Raw genomic sequence first — 23,742 nt, forward strand, 5'->3', positions numbered from 1 at the left:
TCAAGTGAAAGATAAAGATGTAAGCAGGTGAGGTGCTGTACCCTTACAAAGAACTTTTAGCATGAGGAGTGTTTTTTAATGTGGATTTTTCAGACTGCATAGTTTAAGTAAACCTGAAAGGTTTTCTGGTTTAACTTTCTAGCGAAGTGAAATCATCAATGCAATTTACGAACCTACAGAGGAAGAATGTGAATGGAAAGCAGATGTTGAAGAAGAAATTTCAGTGAGTATCTAAGAAATTGCTTGCTTTTTTCAGGAATTACCACTAAGTAGGAGCTGGTAGGGTAGTAAAACCAAAACGCCAACAATAAAATTCTCATTTGCAGTTCTCTGAATCTCTAAAGAATAGCTGTGAACTTAGGGTACATGCTGACTTAGCGCTTGTGTTTAGCTGTGTCTGTGTTAGCTGAATATCTAATCACTGGGGCATATTAATTTTTAAATCTTTGAAATCTTAACTTTTTTTTTATTTTGAAGGATGAAATGAAAGAAAAGGCAAAGCTTGAAGAAGAGAAAAAGGATGAAGAAAAAGAAGACCCTAAAGGAATTCCTGAATTTTGGTTGACTGTATTTAAGAATGTTGACTTGCTCAGTGATATGGTTCAGGTAAATGGAGATATTTAGGACTACAGATTTTAAACGTGAGGCTAAAGGTAACTGTGTTCCCCTAAAAATTTATTGAAAGTGACAAGATTTGGTACTATTGTTGGTAGATAAAGTAACTTTCGGTCCAATTTTTGGTACTTCAGTTGACATTTCTTTAAACCAGTATTTTTTTGCTATGTTCTTTCTTATTACATCTGACACATCCTACTCTTGAAGTTGCCAGTTACATTGTACACACACAGGTGTAATCATTCAGTGATTACTTGCATATCAGATGTAATTCTATATAGTTTTTATACTTAAATAAGACTAAGATTTGCATTACAATTGAAATTACTTTTGAAATTCTGTACTGTTGCTGCTGTTGCCCTCTGCTGGTCATTCATTTATGTAAGATGCTTATCACAAGTTTGTTCTTGTCTGATGTAAGACCATGTAAATATGCCTTTGCACTTTTATAATTTCTGTAACTGACCTTAGTCAACTCTGAGAAATCTTTGTTTTATATTGATTAACATTTTTGTGTTCAAAGGAACATGATGAGCCTATCCTGAAACATTTAAAAGATATCAAAGTGAAGTTCTCAGAAGCTGGTCAGCCTATGGTAAATATAACATGTTTGATGCTTCTAATGCTACATGGTAATTGAAAAAAAATACGTTTGGACACCAAAATAAGGTTCTTAATTTAGGTATAAAATATTTGATTGAACTCCTCTGAAATCAGCCTTTTAACAAAATAGTACTAGTACTCTGTTACCACAGTACAATATAAAGGAATAACAACCTATGTAGTATTTCAGTCTAACAACCACTCCTGTCCTTGCATCAGTGGGATATTGACAGTGCCCTCACCCCCCTGATTTACCTGTGGCAGATTACTGTTTCTGGTGTTTTGGGACCTTGTGCTTGTCAGTTTTGTGACAGGGTTCTTTGTGTAGTTTTAAGATTAGATTAGACTAATGCTTATATAGTTTAGTTTCGATAGGAATGATCATGCCTTGACCAAGTGGTCCCTTCCAACCCTACTTCTCTGTGATTCTGTAATTGAACAGATATGAAACTAGCTTTAGCCAGCTGTACTGATTTCTAAGACCGAATTGCTCAAAATCGTTTGAATATAATTGATTTGCAAGAAATGACATGGTGTGCTGAGTAAAATGAGCTTGATTATTTCTACAGTAGTCCATAGACTTAGCACAAAGACTACTGCTCGCCAGTTGATTTAACTTCAGATGCCATCACAAGCAGTATATTGGTAGTTGAAAGTATAACTTTGATCTTCCTGATAATTCTAAATGGCAATATCAGATTAAGAAAAAGTAAACTTGCTGTAGTTCCAGATGTAAATTGTTCTAGCACTTGGGTGAAAAGCTAAAAAGACATATTCTGTAATATAACATCAGCTCCTTGAATATTAGGTTTTCTTTCATTATGACCGAAGTTAAAAGATGTAAATATTGTTTTATTGCTAATGGCAGTATTTTTCTGCAATTCTCCTAGAGTTTTACATTAGAATTTCACTTTGAACCAAACGACTACTTCACAAATGAAGTGTTGACAAAAACGTATAGAATGCGATCAGAGCCAGATGATTCTGATCCCTTCTCCTTTGACGGACCAGAAATTATGGGTTGTACAGGGTAAGTATTAATATAGAACTGTAATTAATAGTTCTATTTCCTACAATGCTTTGAGTGTCTAAATATGAGCATTATGAAATGGTAGGCTTTCTGCTATTTTTCCTGCCTTTACAAGTAGTAGTGCACTGATACATTGGTCCAATATTGGATTGGTACTGATATACAGAAAAATGGTTGTATTGGATATCGGCCCGATGGGGCCCATAATTTGGCCGATAAATGCCCACGCTGCACTCAGGCAGCGAGGAGCACAGCCGGCAGCATGGAGAGCTGCCTTTAGTTGGTAAGTCCGGTGTGGTGGAAGGGGGAGGGAAGGGGCTTGGTGGGGAGGCGGGGGGAATCCAATTCCTCTCTGGTGAGGGAGGAGGCAGAGGTGGCACTGCCCAAATGGGGCAGAGGGGCTGTTGCCATGGCTTTGTGGGGGGAGAGGCATCTCCTGCCACTGCTTGCACCCTGGGAGGGCTTGGGAGCGGGGAGGGGAGTGCCCCCTGATCTGTGCGGAGTGGGGCAGGCTGCAGCCAGGGCTGCATGGTGCTCTTCTCGGCGGGGGCTGGGCTTGGAGCAGGCGCCGGCAGCACTGGGAGGATGCTGCATCCACCCAAAATTTCGCTGCCGCTTCGCTTCCAGCGCAGCTGCTGCCAGCTTCTTCGAACAGCCCTGGCTCTTCCTGGCATGAGTGGAGGTAGAACAGTGGCCCCCTCACAACCCAGTACCTGTGCCCTCCTGGGGTGCAAGCAGCAGCGGAAGCTGCCTCCCCTCCCACAAGCTGCGTTTCTGCACCACCCCCGCCCTGCTTGGGCAGCCCCTGCCTCTGCCCCCTCCCTAACCACGTGGGGGCGTTCATCTGCCCCTCCTCCCCATGCCCTTACCTCCCCCCTCGCCTTCCACCATGCTGGACTTACCAGTTGGAGGCAGCTGTATCAGAAACTGGACTGGTATCGGCCAGTATGCCTCCTTAAATATCAGCTATCAGTACTGGCCCCAAAAATCTCTATCTGCACACCCCTATTTACAAGACATGTAGGTTGAACTTTTTAAAGCACTCGAAAGATTTAGGCAACTTCCCTCTGAAATCAGGATTGATTTTGGAAACTTGATCCATTGTTTTTGATTAATTTTGAGGTCATGTTTACAATATTTGATTTGAGTCCTATCTTTGTGTCATTTTTTTCCAAATTAATCTTCTAGATTAAATACTCTGGTAAAGAAGAAATCCTACAATTTGTTAAATTGAGACTCGTCAAACCATAACTTTTAGGTCATGTCTCAAATATTCTCCCTCCACCCTCTCCCATCCCCCATGGTCTGTATGGTTGAAAAACTCTTATACATATACTAGCTAAATTGTCTGTCTCTTCAGATCCTTGGGGGAAAAAAGTATATTGTTCATGCAGCATCTGAATGATTCATGAAAGGAAAATGTCACCTGGTTTAGTGTACTGTTTGAAGAGAGCTGTCTGTGGCGTGAGAATTATCTGAAGTCTTGTAGAATGCTGAGCAGAAGAATAGTGCTGAATGTGTAATCCTTGGTTTAAACTAAAATTGATATTGATTTATACAACCTAAAGCTCAAAAATCAAACAGTATATGAAGGAACCTCAAAAAACTGTTTGTGTTGGCAAAATTTGAGGTTTCCTTATTCTTCCCTCTTTTTTTTTTTTTTTTCTTTAACTTTTTAGGTTTCCTTATTCTACCCTCTTTTTTTTTTTTTTTTCTTTAACTTTTTTTTCTGCTTGTCTTGTAAACTTTTTGTAGGTGGGGATAATTTTCGGAGTAGATTGAGTGACATTGGTCACATTAGTCTGCAATTTTCTGGCTCCAAATTTCTGGTGATAATCAAAATAACCTTCAAAATCCATTTAATTTGCTATACTTGTTTATATTAACTATATGTTTAAAATAGTGGTTGTCTTAGTAAGCAGAATGAATAAAATTGTAAATGCATTACTTGAAGCTCAGATGTTTTTTCCTCCCTTATTTTTTGCAGATGCCAAATAGACTGGAAAAAAGGAAAGAATGTTACTTTAAAAACCATTAAAAAGAAGCAGAAACACAAGGGACGTGGAACAGTTAGAACAGTGACAAAAACTGTGTCAAATGACTCTTTCTTCAATTTCTTTAGCCCCCCTGAAGGTAAATTGTATCTGGATTTGCTTGCCATTAATTTTAAATGTAGCATCTGCTTTTGGTTTGGGTTTTTTTTAATCACTTCTTTTCCTCTTCCTTTACAGTTCCTGAAAGTGGAGACCTGGTAAGTTGGGGGTGAGGATGCGGGGGGGGGCCTTCAGCATACAGTAAATCTTGAAAATGGAATGTGTGTACTATAAGTGATGGTTTGGAAAGGTATTAAACTGCTGTATCAGGTTTTTCCATATCTGTAATATTACTTAACACAGGATGGACAAACTTTTAGGAGAAGTGGACAGAATTAAAGGAATTTGATCCAGCAGCAGGCTTGTTACTTGTGACCCAGCTGCTGAATTGCTGCCAATGTCCTGATTTTGCAGACTGGATTAAGTCATTTGGCAGGGTAGATCTTGCCTGTGGACTGTAGGTGGCTGACTCCCGATATAGCATGGTTTTTTTGACTTCCCTGTTAGGAGGTGATACCCATAGCCAGCAAGAGGAGAATTCTCCTTTGTAAGCTTTAGCCTTTTCAGTGTTTCTTAGTTTTACAAGGCAATTGCAGTTTATTCTTCTAAACTTTGAATAACTTGATGGTTCTGAATAAAGAACTGGTAGTCCCAGCCTATGACTGGTTGACTGGTATCAAACATGAGAGTACTGTCTCGACTTGTATTTAGACTTCTAAAATTATTGAATTTACTGTTTCTGAAGTACTGTTGTCTTTTATACAGGATGATGATGCTGAGGCAATCCTTGCTGCAGATTTTGAAATCGGTCACTTTTTACGTGAGCGCATAGTCCCACGATCAGTATTGTACTTCACAGGAGAAGCTATTGAAGATGATGATGATGATGTGAGTAATACTTCCAGCCGTCCAAACATTCTTGAACAATGGTGTTTTGTTAAAATTGATTGATTAGTATGTTACCGTTTTTAAGGCACCTCTTGTGTCTAACTCGTCAATGTTTAAATATTATCTACAGTGATATCTTCAGCTCTGTGCAGGTTCTCCCCAAGCTGCACAGTCTAAGGGCTTAGAATAGTCTAGGGCTTCACCTAGCCATTTAAGAGTATGGGGAGGGAGATAGTTGTTATCTGTTTTGCCAGAACAATCTTGCAGAAAATGCTGGTAGAACAATGTATGGAATCAGTCATGCTAATAGATCTGTTTTAATTGCCTACGTAAAAAGTTAGCACTTAAAGGTGTTATCAGGTCATAATAAAGTCTATTTTTAAGGAAATATCAATGCAACAAAATACTTCAAAGCCATGGCTACCGGAATATAGTAAACAGTACAGAAGAAACTCATTAGAACAGAACTTGTAAAGAATTTTTCATAGTAACAGCAAATGCCTTTTGCCAGTTCTTGACGATAGAAAGTAGTTTTGTTGCACTTAAATCTTTCTTATCAGTGAATTAGATTTCCAGTCTAAATCCAGATGGCAACTCATTTGATATATACAAAAACTCTCATAATTCTTTGCTCTCCATATTTTAAATAAAGTTGTGTGTGAAAATCTGATAAATAATTTTCTAATGATAAAACCTTTAAGGAGAAATAAATACAGTTACCATATGTTATGGTGTATAGATCAACATATTGTATAAGTCGACCCCATATTTCTGTTTAAAAAAAAAAAAAAAAGATTTGTGTATGTGGACTCTACCTCAGCGTGTGAGGTGCTGGAAGCTTGCGTGGGCTTATGGGAGTGGTGGCATGCTGGTGACCTCCCAGGAAGTTGGATTGGGCCCCTGTGGGCAGTACCTGGCCTACTGGCAGCCTGACCAGCCAGCCCCAGGGGACACCACCACCATGGAGGGAAGGACTGGACCCCTTGCAGCTCACGGGATGCCTGACCCAGTGGCAGGGAGGCTCTGCCAGTAGCAGGAATCAGGCACTTTGCTGCTTCTTCCTTCATCAGGCACCTGGAGCTGCCCAGGAAGGTGTTGGCTTGCCCCAGGGGCGGCGCAGGATGTTGGGCAGGGGCAGGGAGGGAGGCTATGGTGTCAGGCATGAGAGGGGGAGGCTACGGGTGTCAGGCAGGACCACCACTACCCACCTTCCCTCCCTTCCCCCCACCTCTGCTGCCAGCCTCTGCCTTGCTGCTGCCTGACACCTCGCGCTACCCCTGGGGCAAGCCAGCCCCTTCCTGGGAAGCACTAAGCATCCTGCAGGCGCCTGCTGAAGGCAGAAGCAGCAAGGCACCCAATCCTGCTTTCAGTGAAGCTGCCTGGCAGCCAGGAACGAGCTGCTGCCGGGCCAGGCAGCCCTGAGCTGCAGGGGTGTGGGAAGCAATCCTTGCCCCTCTGTAGCAGTGGTGCTAGATTCTTGGTAAATAAACTGTCTTCAGGGCCAGATTTTTTTATTACGCAAAAAAAAAAAAAAAAGTACCAATCATCTCCTTTTTCCTTTCCCCTCCACCAGTAGCTGTAATGCATCTTTCACATGAGAATAGAGGAGGGCAGGAGGAAGATGCAATGGAGGAGCTCAGGGAGTGAAACGGTGTAAAAATTATTGCTTGGCATAGCACCTTTCCCATGATAAACTGGAAAAATGGTCCAATATTCACAGAATGAAATTGATTAAGTATGAAGTCTTGCACTTAGGATGGAAAACTCAAAGGCGCAAATATAGATAGGAGAATGATTTGCTAGGTTTTAGTACTGCAGAAAAGGACCTGGTGGTTTTAGGAGACTACCAGTTGAACATGAATCAACAGTGTGCTATTGCTGCAAAAAATGAAACAAACAGTGGTGTAGTGGAGGGGTTGTCAACTGGGCGTATGTGTACCCCTCGGGGTACTTGGCAACGCCCTAGGGGGTATGAACGGGCAGGCGGGGATGGAGTGGACAGGGCTGGCACAGGCACTGCCTGGCCAGTCGGATGCAAGGGGTAAGGGAAGCTTGCACGTGGTGGATGCGGCCACCAGCTACTACCCTGCACTGCTGCTGCTCTGTGCCCAGTCATGTGCCACCCTCTGCCCCCTCCATCCCCTCACCCATCACACCTTGTTCTATAGACTTGCCTGCATGAGCTGCCAGGGATGCTCCCACCAACCTACTTGTATTGCCTACCGCCGTGTGTGTGCACGTGTACGGTGCCAGCAGCAACAGCTCCCATGGGAAGCACAGTCCACTGCACCCCAGGCCTGCTGGTCCCCACACTGTCAGGCACCTGCACTGCTATCACTCCAGGCACCATGCCTGAAAGAGAAAGGGACTCGGGAGGTGCTGCCAAAGTCCCAGCCCAGAGGAGGAGGAGAGCCTGGCCCTGCTTCCAGTCACTCTACCCTAGCTACTGCTAGACCCAAGCAGTTCATTGCAGGTTGGAATTCTGCCACTCTGCAAGGGGAAACTCATGGTTTCCTGCTGCAAACAGGGAAAATCCAGGTTTTTCTGCAGGGAATGGAAAACCGAGATCCCTGCTTATCACATTGTTACTCTCTTACGTGCCTAGAAATAGAGTTTTGGTTGACCCGCTCCGTGATCTTTCCAAGTATTGAGGTCAGACTGGACTGCTTTGTAACTCCCTGGATCTTCCTCCTTCCCTTTCTTAAAGATGGACATTATTTGCCATTTTCCAGTTGTCTGAGTTGACACCTGACCTCCACAAGTTCTCAAAGAGACTAGCCAGTGGTTCTGCAGTTACCTCAGCCAACTCCTTGAGTACTGTAAAGTGAATCTTACAGCTTCTGTTTTATAAGATTTCTTTTTTGAGTTTCCACTCGTTAGAGAGAGCACTGTAGCCAGGCCAGTCTCTGCTGCATTTCTGTTCTTTCCTTTCACCGAGATAACCATCTCTTAAGTGTTTTAATATGTTCTCTTTCAGGCACAATCAGCTCTCCTGGAGCAGTTTTACCCTCAGACCTGCCTCCCAGGGGATCCTCCCCACTAGTTTCTTGTTTTGATAAAATCTGCTTTTCTGTAGTCCAGTGTCATATTTTGCTGTTCTCCTTCCTTTCTTTCCTTAAGATCTTGAACTCTATCCATGGTCACTGTTACTCAGGTTGCCATCCACCTTCCATTCTCAACCAATTTCTCCCTATTCTTGAGCAGCAAATCCCTCTCTCCACTCCCCTGCTAGCAGCAAATCAAGACTGTTCTTCTATTATCTGCACCAAAAAAATATTTAATGATCTTCAAGATCTTGCTGGACTGTCAGCTCACTCCTGCTACTCTTCCACCAGTAATTAAATCCCCCTTTTGGGCCCTGCAATTTGGAAACCTTGCCCACCATTTCCTACTGGCTTGCTGGTCACTAGCAGACATGCCTCTTGATCCTTGCTGTTTTTCCTTTTTACCTTGGAGACTTTGAATAAGCTTACCTCCTGCTTCAAAATACACCTCAAAACAAATGTATGTCACACACAGCAGACAGGCAGGTGGAAAAAGGGGTGGTGTTATTTTTGTGTGTATGTTTGCTCACACATGCATGTACCCATGTGTATTTTACATACGTTTGATATACTTTATACTTCTTATATATATACATGCACTTTAGATTGTAGCACCACCACATTTTTCCCCTGCCTGTCTTTCTTGGCTGAGTTTTGCCCTTCTATGGTAGTATTCCAGTCATGTGAACTATCCCACCAAATCTTTTATACCAGTTACATCATACTTCTTTGTACTAGAACTTCCAGTTCTTCCTGCTTATTGCCCATGTTTCTTGCATTAATATATAAACATCTTAGATGGCTCGCTAACTATCCTGCTTATCTCCTGCTGAGAACATAAAGGCTCCCTATATAATTTTGCTTGGTTCCTTTTCTACCCTGTACTCTCTATTTAACCTGTGGGCTTTTATCTCTGCTCCCCATTAAACCAAATTTAAAACTTTTGTTGCTAACTTATTGAGTGTATATGTAAAACACTCTTACCTTACTTTTATCAGGTGGACCCCATCTCTGCTAAGCAGTCCTTCTTGGAACACCACTCCATGCTCACAAATGAGAAAGCAGAGAAAACTTGTTAAAACAAAATAAATTGTCACTCCCTGAAGGATCATTATAATGAACATTCCTTCTATAGATACCTAATCTTCTGTTCAAATAAGAACATATTATTAAAGATGCGAATTATAGTATTAAAATATTAGGAGAAAATAGAATTATGGTTGTCTGTGCTCTTAAGGTAGATCTTCATATACATGCGTATGCATTAATAATGCATTTTAACTATATGGTTATACTGTTATTCCATAAGAGCCTACCTTATTCGATCCACAGAATGAGTAGCTCTTAATTAATGAGTAGCTGCTCAGTGTTTCATTTGATGCTCTTTGTTGTTTGGGTCTCGTGCCTTATTTATTAAACACTAATCAAAACTGGGAGCGGAGATGGAAGTACTGAATTTTCATGGCACTAATTGCTATTGTATCTGGGTATTTCACAAGCTTAGTTACAAAATTTAGCTCTGAAATTAAATTATCTATTGTCCGTGTGTTATAGATGAAGAATTGGCTATATTGTAAATGGCTTACAACACTGTACTAAAAATGCATATTTTCCCCTCTTTCCTAGTATGATGAAGAGGGTGAGGAGGCAGATGATGAGGTAAGTTATTAGATGGGCTAAGTGGAGAAAAAAACCCTAACCTTTGCTGGAACTTCACTGGCAACAGCAGTAGACCTTATTTGCAGTTACATTAGAGTAAATTTCTACAGCAGTTCGGGCAGACAAAGATACCATCAATAGTAGGTAAAAGATTTGCAATTTGCTGTATGGAAACAGATCTTTACTGTACTGACAAACTTCTGAATGTTGGATTAATATTAACCTGTGAAGTCCACTTAACTAATCTGAACAAGAATATTTTTTATGTGAAACTTTCTCTTCTTCAGGAAGGGGAGGAGGAAGCAGATGAAGAAAATGACCCAGATTATGACCCGAAGGTGAGCAGCATTCATGAAATAATTTTGTTAAAATGTTGGTTTTTGTTTTGTGTTGTTCTTTATTTGACTAGGCAGCATGCCGCTTATAGTTCAGACTAGGATTGTTCCCTGTGAGGAATAGGGTCCATGTTCTTTGACGTTCTAGGGCCCCTGGCAGATGTTAATATAATTGCAGGATTGGGAAATGTTTAATTTTATCCCAGTTCTCAAAAATGGCATGTTCTGCCATGCCACATATGAATGGAAGAACAGGTGACCTTTTTGAGAACTAGGATAACATTTGTCAGATCCTGATTACACAGCAGGCATGTTGGGAAGGTGGTGGGGAGCTGGCATGGGGTAACATTTTTTTGTTGCTGTGTAACTGGCTGGTGTCTCCTTGAGAAATAGGGATGTGAAAGGTTAAGTGATTAATAGTTTGGCTGATAAGCCAACCTGTTATCACTGGCTTACCGGTTAGTGAGGCAGGTTTCAGTTTGGCAGGGGAAGGGAAGATGCGCAGGAACCAGAAAGCAGGAGGGAGGGGTGAAGAGGGGCTAGTACCCATAGCCTATAAATAGGTTAAAGAGGAAAACATCAGGCAGTCTAATGACTCATCAACAGGGATCCTGGTTTTGTCTGTTAATAAGAAAATTTTGGATTTAAAAAAAACTCAACAACCCAAATCGACATTTTTTCCATGATTATAACAAAATGCCACTATATCTGTATCTATCTCTCTATATAGAGAGATATAGCTATAGTGGCATTCCATTTTAATCATGGAAAAATATCGATTTGCGGGGGGGGTATAAAATCAGAACATTTTGGACTTTTTTTATCAGAGAAAACCAGGATCCCTGCTTATCTATTAAGCAAATGGCTATTTCTTCACAGGTGCTCCCTCCTTCCCAGCTCTGGGCTTTATGTGGGCTGTGTTGTGTATCTGGGCTTGCCATCACCTCCTCCCCTCCCATCAGAGGGCCCCAGAACCCACTCACAGCAGCAGCTGTCTGAGCTTCTTTGTTATACTGATTAAACAATTAACTGATAACTAGAGGCTAAACAAATAATTTTTAAGTGATATTTATATCCGTATTGAGAAGGGAATCTGGTTACGGTTCTGCAGTTGTGGGGCATTTTGCTAGTAAGGGAGTGTCCTTCTGGCAGCTTAAAACCCAGAGGGGAAAGCAGAAAGGGGTGAACTATGAAAAAACAGGTTACAGGGAAGGAAGCCAGCTGCAAGCAAAACAGCTAGCTATTGCATAGGACCAGGGTGCTGTGCTGGGGGCTAGAGCCAAAGGGGTTTTCCTGGGACGGCATAAGGATTTGGTTTTGTTTGCTTTATTTTGCGGCTTAAACTGTTTTCTTTGGGAGGAATGGCTGAGAAGCTCTTCAGGGAAGTCACTAGGCTAAACAACCTGCTTATGGGCTGTTTTTTTTTTTGTCTTGGTATTAATTGCTGGACCATGCAACAGGGTTACTGTTATGGAGTGATTAACAATGTCCACCACAAGCCTAGCTCTCCTATCCGCAGCAGGGGGCCACAGCTGGTCCCAAACCCCATTCTTAGGGATGTACTGAATTTGCGGTGGTGCCCACCAATTTTTGCGGGCAGATCTCGGGGCCTTGCAGCCATTTTGTGGGTTGAGCGTGGTGGGTCCTACCATGGTGGCCCTGCCCCTCGCTACTTATTAGCTATGAGCACTGCCTGACATACAGCCCTGCCCCTCACTGCTGCTTGGAGAGATGGGGCCACATGACAGACAGCGCTCACAGCCAATCAGCAGCAAGGAGCAGAGGTGACAACCATCTTGCTGGCAGCCCCTTGATCAGGCAGCTCCCCATTCCCTGCCCCAGTGGGTTGCCACAGCACCATGAAGACTTCTGGCTCTATCTGGGACAGCCAACATTTTATTTTCTGTGAGTTTTCTTTCTTTTTTCCCCCCATGGATTTTGCTGGCAATTCCCAGTTTTGCAAAATTGCGATTTCGGTAGGTCCCTACTCATTCAATCTCCCTGTCTTCCTCAGCAATGTATTGTAGGATTTAAAAGAATTACACAGGGCAAAACATGACCCCCCCCTCCCCCAGCCCTGCTGAAGGGCAACACTAAAAGGCCACAGGACAATGAAGAAGAAGCACCTGCTCCAGGGTGGCCTGCAGGCCTTAAGGGACCCATGGTCAGGCAGGTGTATCTACCTTCTCTGGTTTGCGTAGATATGCGTGGTAGGAATTACAAACCTTATGCAGGTATCATAAAAATCAATTAGGAGAAGGACTCCTTCCTTAGCAGTACAAGCATGTCTCTAAACTTCATTAAGGATTTGGGTTGACTAACCATTGTCAAGCTGATCAGTAGTGCTTACCGAGTCAGTACCACAGATGGAAATGTAGTAACAGACTTATTTCTGTCTTATCAAAATAGACCCTTTGGAGAATCTCTTAGATTATCTGACTTGCTGGGAGAAGATCAGTGAGGCAGTTTTCATTCAGGCCATTGAAGTAGATCTCTGGTTGTAACTTCACTAACAGCGGTGAATACAACACTTGAACTCTGGTGTTGAGGTATGCTCTGGTGGCTTCCCTCAGATATATCCCTATCACAGATATAGGCAGTTGTACAGTAAGTTACCCTATGACCAGTGGCATTTCTGTTGTTCATATGAAACTGGGTCAACTTCTCAGACTGGTTTCAGGAGAAATATTACAGAAAAATGTTTTCTACTTTCCCAACATATTAAAATGCAAGGCTATATTGTAACCTGGATTACTGTTTTACCCAATGTGAGTCCTCCCACAGTTGTGAAAGTTCTGCTTTTATCTGGAAAATGGCTATGAAATGGGGGTGGAAGATAATGTTGTCTGTGAAGCAGGCAGGTACTAGACACACTTTTGTGGCAGAGGCCTGTAAGTTTCCCCTACGTACTAGAAACCTCCTTTAAACAATGTGCAATGTATCAGCCATTTGCTTTGCAAACTGACTTGAAGGATGTTGCCAGCCTTCGCTGTGGAAAACTTTTAAGTAGTGCTGTGCTTCAGTGGGCACAAATGAAAGGATCTCCACATAGCAAAAATCAGTGGGTTGTACAGATGCATCATGCTTCTCACCAGTGACAGCTAGGATAAGATCAGATATTTTTAAGTTGTCATACTGTTATGTATGTTGTCATATATAACGAAGGTACATATGGTAATGACTTGTTCCAGCAGTGCTAGACTTGATGGAAGGATGCACTTAGGATTACAGCATACTTAGAAAGAAGTTAAAGAAATGATTGCTAAAAGTGGCTTTCATTTAGAAATTGCTTCTGTTTCTACACAGTAGCCAGGACTGCTGTTGCAAGGGTAAGAAGAGTTATATCCAAGAAGAAAGAGTTCTCACTGGCTGTTTCAGCCAACAAGGAGAGGCTTGTTAATATTTGTAAAACAGTAGTAAACATTAGGGGTATGTCTGCACTGTAATCCAGAGATCTAATTGCAGTTTGTATAGATGCATCCAAGCTAACTTTCTGCTTCCGGGATGAGTACTGATAGTGTAGCATGGCAGCCCAGGCTTGTTGAGTTGCCTGGGGCCCTGCGAAGTACTTTGTGGCTGAAGTGCACTTTTTTAGCTGCACTCCTATTGGTACCTACACTAGTAGGTTAAAGCTAGTTCAGGTATGTCTATCCAAGCTGCAGTTGGATATCTGGGTTGCAGGTACAGATGCCCTTAATGGGCTCCATACTAAAAACATGGAAGCTCAAGCTTGCTCTTGAAGCTAAAATTAAATAGTTTTCCATTTGCACTGATCTCTTGTATCCAAACCATTCTTTCCTATCCCTTCCCTTCCCTTCCCATGCGGTGAAAGCAGTTGATACTGGAGCACAACAGTAGATACTGGCTGTCCTGTTGAACTACTTGTATCTGCCATGACAGAAATAATCAAGTTGACTTAACAGTTGAGACGAGATGGGGCTTAATTGCTTGCTGCAGTTAGGCTAGTTGTTTGCTCATCCCTATATGCTGACTGGATATTAGCTGTTACCAGGGCATCTACAGCCCCAAAGCTCTTTCAGAGGAAACTGAAGGATAGCTGTTGCTCAGTCCAGCTAACTAGGAACCAAAGAGCGGAATTAGCGTGTTCAAATAGATATGAAAGTCCCTTTCTCTCAGCCCTGTCCAAACCAAGCTCTATCTCTATACGCATGTGAAAATGATCAGAATTAGGGCGAGAGCTGGGCATTAAATTTGAGAATTGTGGTGCCAACAGTGAGCGGGGCAGATAAACGATGCCCTTGTCTTTAAGGAGATAATATTCTTAAAGTATAGGATAAATACTTCTGTTATCCTGAACAAGCTTGAAAATAGGTGCAGAGCAGCAGATAGTAGATGATTTAAAGTTGTGATATCAGGTGATGTATTGTAACAAGCAAAACAGAAAGTGACACTGCCTGGCAATGAAGTAGGTTTCAAGCCAGTAGCTGTACTTGCTTCCCATGATAAAACATACCTTCAGTCCATCTCATTATGCACAATTGTGAGAAATAGTTTCCTGGCTTTTTGCTGTGTCCAGTTAAAGCAATTTGGATTATTGCTAAGGCTTCATGCCTCTGCTTTAACCTTCCAAAACACCTACAGTTTACCTTGAAGCCTTTTCACTTATACTCAGCAATTTTGCAATCCTGTATGTTTCATTCATCGATTCTTTGTGTTGTAACGCTAAACATCATTGTTAGTGCCAATTGCTGGGTTGACTGTAAAGGATTACTCATCTCCTTGGATTTGCTTGATGATTGCTTAGGTTCATTTCTACTCCTGCTTGGCTGGCTAAGCAATATAATCTTATAAGAGGCGTGTTCCAATTACTTCCAGAAAGTGTTGACAGACACCTTTTTTGGTCCCCCTCCAGCATAGCATCTTTTCTGAATGCTGTCAGGCAGTTGATAGAATAAACAGGGAAGCAGTCCAAATGTCCCAACAACCCCCACATTCTGTGCTTAGTGCACATGGGTAAACAACTGTATCAGACCAAGTTTTTCCATTGTGATTAAGAGCTTCAGTTAGAGAAGCAATAAAAGGGTCTTAAAATAACATTTCTGTCTTCCTCGCATGGTGCCATGCTATCTACAAGGGTGTGAACCTATCTATCACTAGAACCTGATATCTCATTTCAGCGCCTACTGTAGCAGGTTCACATTCTCATAGTAATGCCTTGCTGCATTCATCTGCATACCAGAACTATACTGCTAATCCTTTTCCTTTTTTTATGCAGACACCTGTACAGGAAAGGCCATATGCCAGCTCATGGTCTGATTCTCAGGATTGGTTATGTTCGTGTTCACTAGGGATAGGACAAGAAATAATGAGCTTAAATTGCAGCAAGTAGGATTTAGATTAGATATTACAAAATCCTAACTATAAGGATAGTTTAAGCACTGGAATAGATTACCTAAGGAGGCTGTGAAATTTCTATCACTGGAGACTTTTAAGAACAGGTTAACTTTTGGAAAGTTTATTCTGCCTTGGGGAAAGGGAATAGACTGGATGATCTCTTGATGTCCCTTTCAGTCCTAATTTCTATGATTAACTTGCTTATACTGCATTTATTTTTTTCTGAGTAATATTATTGTATATAGAATGCATCTCTGTTTATTCCCGTTATGTATAGATAGGCTCCTTAGAGCTTTCGTATTGCAAGCGAATACATACTTGCTGATTTTGATTGATGCTTTAGAAAAATGACTCTGCGTACACTGACTCTTTTTTTTCCCTCTTCAACAGAAAGATCAAAACCCAGCAGAATGCAAGCAGCAGTGAAGTAGTGTGTATGTGGCCTTGAGGATTACCTGCACTGTAATAGCCTAAACACAACTATTAGTTACTTACAGCCTTATGTTTTGTATCTTCTTGGTAGAATTAAGTAAACAATTTGTTAAAAATTAAATCAAAAACATAAGAACCAGTTTAAAATGTAGGTTCATTCTACCTAGTATTTTAATAGTATAATTTTCTGCCAATATGTAGAATGCAGTAAACCCCCTAAAGCATGAATGTTAATTCATTGCTACATAGTTTGGTTCTTGTGAAGTCTTGTCATGTAGCTATTAGACAGCAGCTGTGAAGATTATTGGAACTGTTAACTGAGACCAATATTTGTTTAGGAAAAAATCCTCTCCTGAAGAACCAACCAAAGTATTTGCAGCCCAGTAGTTTGAACGGGTTTAAGTCTGCTTGCACTAGCTGTGCCTTCATTACTTTGTTATAGAAATGGCGGTGACTTGTACTAACTAGGAGATGATGTATTCTGAATTTGACTACTTGAGAAGACTAGTATAATTCATTTTATTTCCCAACAAGACCACATTAACTGTTCATAACTGTCAGCTTGTTTATGCTATGGGTTTTTGTATTTTATGTGACATAGTGATCTACAAAAAAAAAATAAAGAAAAAAACTAGTCATCATATTAAGGTTATTGTTTACCACTGGGGTGTGAATAAAACCTAGTATTTTCAGAAGCTAGTCTTCTTTTATTATGCTCTGTGTATGTTTGTACATGTCTTTCATGCTGTAGTTCATTCTTCTTAGTAGCAGCAAATTCACTTTTAAATAACTTCTTATAAGCAAACTGTTAAAACACTTAAGCATGACTATTCACAATGATTTTGTTGTCAGTGCAATAGGAATAATAAGTGGACATGAATTTCAGTTATCTCACTGGCTTACAGTCAATGCTGTGTGCCATTTAAGAAAACAAATGTCAGCTTCAGATATGAGGCTAGATCCAGTAAAGGGAAGTATTGCAAGTTGGCCACTACATTCCCTATTCTTCAGGCATCTCAGCCATCATTTGGAATCCAGAACCTGAATCTAGGTGCCCCATCCAGTGTGTGGGAAGGATTAATGTCTGAGTAGGAACAAAAGTAGCTAATATGCTGAATGGGTAGCCTACTGGAGGTAGTCAGTACAGAAATTCCTAGGACAAAGGTGTGTCTCAATTGCTGGTCCTCTCTGATGTTTAGGTATCTCAGTCAGAGCTGTAGGCAAGCACTTTCATTTCAGACATGGGGGCACTCTCCTGAGGGTAGGCATCTGTAGGTGATCAGGATTCGCTGGCTTGTTTTGAAAGCACAGCTGCAGAAGGAAGAGGCTTTGTCCCTCATTCATTACATAACTGCTTATAGTGTAGGACACATGCCCAGAAAGTAAAAAAACTGGTTCAGACTCTCCTTAGCCTGAGGGGGTTCCCACCTCCCAGATGACCCAGCGCTCTAAACACCTGGTTGGATGGGATGTTCTTCCCTCCCCCTCCTGAAGTTGTACCACCGTGCAGCGAAGGATACAAGATACATGGGGCCATGAAGAATGCGAGAAGTATATCTTTAGTTGGAGAGTGGTTGGCTGAGGAGGTGGGGTGGTACTTGCTTCTGATTCCTGCTTTCAGGGCTATCTTTGGCTTTTGTCTAGTTATTGTCTAATATTAAATACATAGGACAGTCAGGGGAGCAGGGACTAGGAACTCAGGAATAAGGAATTTCCTGGATTGAATCACAACCTCACTTATTCTTACGCCACCTGACCCAAATACAGCAAAATATTACATCTAGGAATGCAAATTTGAAAAATACCAATACTATGGGCTTAAAATATTTTCTAAAAAATGACAGTTCTGGTGTTTATATTGATTTTTATGTGATTCAAAGTATTCTTGTTTAGCTGTTATGGAAGGCAGTATGTAACGAACATTAAACTTTTGGCATAGAGTGGAGAAGTTGACTCGTTCTTTTCACTTTCCCTCCATTTTTTCCCCAGCTGTGGGTCATGTCCATAATTGAAGGAAGCATTAGGTGGGCAGCTTCCCTTATTAAGTTGTGAAGCTGGCTAGCTGTAGTATTCCAGAAAAGTACTAGTGGCTTTTAGCAGATGAATCAAAAGTAATATTTGTTGCAAAAAAAATAAAATAAAGTGCCATACTAGGATGTTTTTAAGTGTTGCATGCAAGTCAGGAAATAATTTTTCACTCTGGTTAGGACTGGTGGGGCCTTGTTTGCACGATGGGATCCAGTTTGGGCACCAGACTTTAGGAATGTTATTATCAATTGGAAAGAATCCAAAGGTTTACATTACAAGTATCATTGTAGAATAGGTTGGCAACCCCCAGGATGCAGGCCGAGCATGGCACGCGAGGTCATTTTGCTCAGCACGTCACGGCCAGCCCTGGCTCTGGGTAGCTGCTGCCAGTGACGGAGCCCGGGCTGCTCCCAGCAGGGCTTGCAGTGTCCCAGCTGCCTGCTGGGAGCAGCCAGGGTTCCCAGCTGGCAGCCGGGAGGCTGCAAACAGCTGTGCTGGGCTCTGGAGCCCAGGCATCAGCTCTGTACCGGCATGTGTACGTGTGCCTCGGAGCGGGCAGTGGGGGAGGCCCCTGAGGCAGCGCAACCCTGGTCTCTGCCCCGCTCCTGGCATGGAGCTGGTGACTGGGCTCCGGAGACCGGCACAGCTGTTTGTAGCCAGCCTGGGCTCTGGGCAGTGGCAGCACAGCTCTGGTATCGGCTCCATGCACACACGCACTTGCCGCCATTCACCAGCTCTGTGCCCACTGTCCACTCCGAGGCATGCCTACACGCACTGGTATGGAGCTGATGCCTGGGTTCTGGTGCCTGGCACAGCTGTTTGCAGCCTCCCGGCTCTGGGTAGCCACTGCCAGCAAGCAGCTGGGATGCTGCAAGCCGTGCTGGGAGCAGCCCGGGCTCCAGCAGCTACCCAGAGCCGGGGGAGCTGCCGAGGGCCACAGGGCCTTGGGTGGGGGGCAAGGGGCACAAGCAGAGCATCCTGCCATGTACCCTCTGCCCTCATTTTATTTTCCTGGCATGCCAGCGCTCCAGCACCTTCCAAGGTAGGCATTGTGTTTTTCGGCACTCCGGCCAAAAAACGTTGCCTACCCCTGTTGTAGAAGACAATGTATGAGGAAAGGTTGGAAGAGTAGGAGGATTTGGTAAGTCCACATTCAAAAAAGAGTGGTTGATGAGGGCTGTCTTTCAATTTTTAGGAGCCCACAGACAGCAGGACAAAAAGCGAGGGTTTTAAAAAAACAGATTGGGAAGAGAATGGTTAAGCTTTGGAGCAAATTACCTAGAGAAACTATGGAATGAATCTCCACCATAGGATATTCTTAAGTTCAGGGTGGACAAACATTTGTCTGGGAATGGATTAAACAAATATGATCTTGCACTGGCAGGGCATTGGATTAGATAACCCCTTGAGAACTGTAGTCCTGAAAAATGCAATTATCATTGTAGATAGGCAGTTAACAGGGAGTTCTCATGTACTTCTGCCTGTGAAATGGCTGAGATCTTTATAAACTGGGAAATATCCAGTAAGAATAGGGATAATGTTATCTACTGTGTCTGGCAGTTCAGTTAGTGCTATGTCCAGTTCTAGCGCCTGCTTTGAAGGAAATAGAAAATACGCAGTGGCTTAAAAAAGAGGTACACCCATGATCTGTGAAGTCCTGGGTGTAAAGGGAAGGAGGTGAAGAGGGCTCATAGTTATCAAAGGATCTCAATCAATTTCTATTTCTTCAAGGAAAAGGCTAAGGTGACTAAAATTTAAGTCTGTAGTTAGTCACATGTGGAAAAGAATAGATTGTAAAGGTTTTATTAAATAGACCAGATCTAATGGCTAGAAGCTTGAACATAGGAATTTTCAAAAAGGAAGTAAACTTGTTCAGACTAATTTATCCATTTCCAAGGGAAGTGGCTGATTCATCACTTGAAACTTTTGAACTGAATTTGACAACTTTCTCAAATATATGTTCTAGTTAAGTCACAAAATATTGGAGTAGATGGTGTTCATTTATTTAAGATGCAATATTATTTCCCCTCCAAGAATTACTGGGTGAAATGCTACAGTCCATGTTATGCATGAGATCAGGCTTTATAATCACAGACATCTGAACTTAATATCTTTGATTTTTTTAAAATTATTATTTGTATAATTGAAATGAACCTTTGCAGGACATGGATTTGATTTTGTATAGGTCGTCAGAGAAATGGGTGTTCCCTGCCATTCTTTCCCATCTAATATATTTTGCCAGGTGCTAAAGATGGTTGCTTTCAAAATAACGGTGCTTCATCCTTTATTGTAATTCTTCCTGTATTACAAATCTTATAATTTTTACGTGAGGTGCTCTCAGTGTGGTTAATCTTGGCAGAGATGTCCTTTTCTTGCTATCTCTACAGTTAAAGCAGGAGTAGTTTGCAGTGATGATATATGGGCAAATGCACTTCAGTTTAAATGCTTTAGATCTGTGATGTTCAACCTTTTGGGCCCCATGAACTGGGATCTCCCCTCTGCACATCAGTCCTATGCACCCAATCTAGCATGTAGGTGCATACTATTTGGCTCATGGAGCATTTCTCCGCCTGCCCTTCCCCTGGCATCCTGAAATTTGGCAGCGAGGGAGCAACAATTAGTTGCCACCATTCCCCCACCACCAAGTTCTTGGACCCATAGGGAGCCCCACAGGCTGGATGACATGGCTCCACCGGCCAGATGTGGCCTGCAGACCAGGGGCTGAGCCACCCCTGTTTTAGACCTGTGGTTCTCTACATGCTAAGACTCCATGCATCCTTCTGTAAGTTTTGTGATTTGAGCAGCACCCCATTTCAAAAGATAATTATTCCTTCCTTGTGCATGGAGCCAGTTGGGGAAGAAGCAGTCTGGCAGGGATTGTGTGTGCGCTTTACTCCTTGCAACAGGGCTGAATCATTGGTGACTAAGGGAGGAAGAGCAGCTTGTGTTTACTTCCTCAGGGCTAGGGCATGGACAGACACATGCTAACCTTGCTCCCTGCAGCACCTCAGCTGAGAATAGACTAATACTGGTAGAGAAAGCTTACCAACCCAAGTAAGGCCAGGTGTAAACAAGATACACTGATGCTCTATCCTTGGGTAGATATAGTGAAAAGGTAGGCAAGAGTGCCATAGGAAAGATCCCTTAAATCCCCTAATAAAATGATAGAACTTAAAACTGTCTTCCAGAACTTTGTTGCATTAGGTCCAGAGGTGGCCATGAGAGCCCAGAAAGTGCTTTGCTGTTGGGAAAAACTTGTGATGCACAAATCTAGTCCCTCTACCACAGATTTGTTCCATGTAGATCGGCCTTCCTGCCCTCTTTACTGAGTAGGTGTTCCATTCAACTAGGACAGTGGTTGAGGCACCCTTCAAAAAATGCCAGTTCTTAGCTTTCACTTGTTTTTCTGTAGCCAAAAAATAAATAAATAAACCAGAGCAAATCTGTTACAAAGAACTCAAAAGCCATGAGTCAAAATGTTTTTGACACTATGGATTACTATTAGAAGTCTCTGGTTGTGTCCACACATGCAGGCACAAGTGCTCACAAAAGCTCAAATAGCAGTGGTACAAATTTGTCCCAAAGATTTGTGCCTCAGCACATGTGCCTGACCATGCCCTTTGGTGTGGGGCACATTGTGCCACTTGAGGCAAACTGACCCTGGCCAGCTCCTCCCAGATCTTCAGCCAGGGGGAGCTAGAGGCTGACTCCAGCACCTGTGGTTCAGCACCCCCATGTGGTTCCTGGGACTAGGAGTCCCCCCCTGCCCCTGCCCTGACAGGACCAGTATGGGCATGGGGCAGGGCTGCAGTGTGGCAGTTGATCCTGTAGCCCCAGCTTCTGCCAGCATGTCCCATTCCATCTGCTGGCTGGGTACACAAGGTGCGAAATTTGGGGGGGGGGGGTTGTGAGTGAGATTTGTGAGGGAGTGAGGCTTGTGTGGGGATAGGGGTGGGGTTTATGGGTGGATTCTGGGGGGGGTTGTAGGTGGGTATGTTGCCAGGGGTGGTTTGTGGGTGAGGGTGTAGGTTTTGTGGGTGGATTGTGGGAGGGGAATTGTGGGTATGGGGGGACTGTGTGGGAGGGGTGGGTCCCCTGCCCATCCCCCCACACAGTGCACAGGCTCCCCGCCCCCCGCACAGCAGTAATGAGCAGTGGGCCATCGGGGCGCCCATGTCGTGCTGCTGGCAGAGACCCCGGCAGTGCACAGCACCATCTGAGACCCAGAGCTGGCCAGTGCGGTGCATACCTTCAGGTGAGACCGGGCTGGCTCTTGCTGCCACCTAGGGCTCCTGGCACCATATGCACAAGCTGCGCGCCATCAGGCCAGGCCAGTTCCTGCCTCCATGTGCCCCATGCGCCATTGGGCTGGGCCGGCTTCATGGAGTCAGCAGCTGGCCCAGCCCGAAAGTGCACTGCTTCTGCCTGCAATGCCAGGAGCCCAAGGTGGCAGCAAGAGCTGGGCTGGTCTTGTCTAAAGGCACGTGCCAGCAAGCCAGGCCAGCTCCATATGCCACATGGAGCCCCCGGGTCTTGGGTGGTGCCATGCGCCGCAAACAGCCAAGGAGCAGCCTGAGGGCCCGCTACTGGCTACTGCTGCTGCTGCAGGGGCTGTGTGCTATGGTGGGCAGGACGGGGACCCACCCCGCCCAAACCCTTTCCCCCACCCCCACACAGTCCCCCCCACTTCTGTGTGCTTGCTTACTGGACACAGAGCCTGAGTTCAGGCCACTGCTGCCAGCCTTGTCCCATTTTTTTTTACTCTAGCATGCTGAGGTTGGCATAGAGTTGCTCTGGCCAAGTGCTAGAGCATCTCTTTCAAGGACCCAGGCTTCAGTTGCTTCAGGGCATGCTCCAGGAGTGCGCCCTGCACTGCTTTTCTCTGGCATGTATTTTCTTTTTATATATACTGGGATTTCCTGGTATGAAACTTAGAGTCTGCGCTGCAAGTATGCAGCGCAGGGAAAATGTTTTGTTCCTAGCATACCTCCTTCAGTGTCTCGCACTGCTTTGAGATGCTACAACAGGCACGTGCTCACTCATCTGGGGACAGCCTCTGGGTTTATCTTGCAAATTGTGTGTGGGTATTTGTACACCTAATGATGCTGACACTGAGCAGCACCCCATGACACCCCTAAAAGGATCTCACAGCACCCCAGGATATCATGGCACCCTGATAGAAAATCAGTGATGTAGGCATACACTGGCTTCTAATGAGTTTTCCATTGGAAATCAAGAGGTCAACTGTAAATCTAGAACACTACATGAGCTCCCAGGTAAAACAGCATACTGTTGATAAATCCAAAATGACTGGAGGCCTGATTACATGGGAGTTGTAGGAACTCCCTATCCCATAACACCACCAAGGTCAGGGGAGGTACTGAAACTGGAGCTTCCTGAATTATAAACATGGGACATATATTCTGTCTGAAGGAATGTCAACTTTGGAACTGTTTTATTCTTTTGGATCCTGCCCAATACCAGTCTGCATTTCAGAGGCATTTGAGGAAGATGTTTACAGTTGGACCCAAGTTTTGAATCCCACGTACTCCAAGCCAACTGGCTCTGGGCAGAGCTCAGACACTGTGCTTACTGATACATGTGGGGCTGTAGGACATGTTTCCAGGCTCAGACCCATCTTAGGCTTTTCCTTGGTATAT

At 43.4% G+C, this 23,742-nt stretch overlaps 1 protein-coding gene across 1 annotated transcript in view; it reads left to right on the forward strand.

Moving 5' to 3' along the window:
- The window catches only part of NAP1L1 (nucleosome assembly protein 1 like 1), a 28,269-nt gene extending 11,516 nt beyond the window's left edge, over nt 1-16,753 (forward strand). Inside the window, exons 5-14 of the mRNA XM_014523284.2 lie at nt 143-223; nt 478-606; nt 1,139-1,210; nt 2,109-2,248; nt 4,236-4,381; nt 4,480-4,499; nt 5,107-5,229; nt 9,900-9,932; nt 10,220-10,270; nt 16,013-16,753. Coding sequence (XP_014378770.1) covers nt 143-223; nt 478-606; nt 1,139-1,210; nt 2,109-2,248; nt 4,236-4,381; nt 4,480-4,499; nt 5,107-5,229; nt 9,900-9,932; nt 10,220-10,270; nt 16,013-16,048 — 831 coding nt within the window. The 3' untranslated portion in view covers nt 16,049-16,753. The remainder of the gene's footprint in view (nt 1-142; nt 224-477; nt 607-1,138; nt 1,211-2,108; nt 2,249-4,235; nt 4,382-4,479; nt 4,500-5,106; nt 5,230-9,899; nt 9,933-10,219; nt 10,271-16,012) is intronic.
- The last annotated feature ends 6,989 nt before the right edge of the window (nt 16,754-23,742 follow it).

The sequence above is a fragment of the Alligator sinensis genome, unplaced genomic scaffold (genome assembly GCF_000455745.1).
Source record: "Alligator sinensis unplaced genomic scaffold, ASM45574v1 scaffold465_2, whole genome shotgun sequence".
Taxonomy (NCBI): domain Eukaryota; kingdom Metazoa; phylum Chordata; order Crocodylia; family Alligatoridae; genus Alligator; species Alligator sinensis.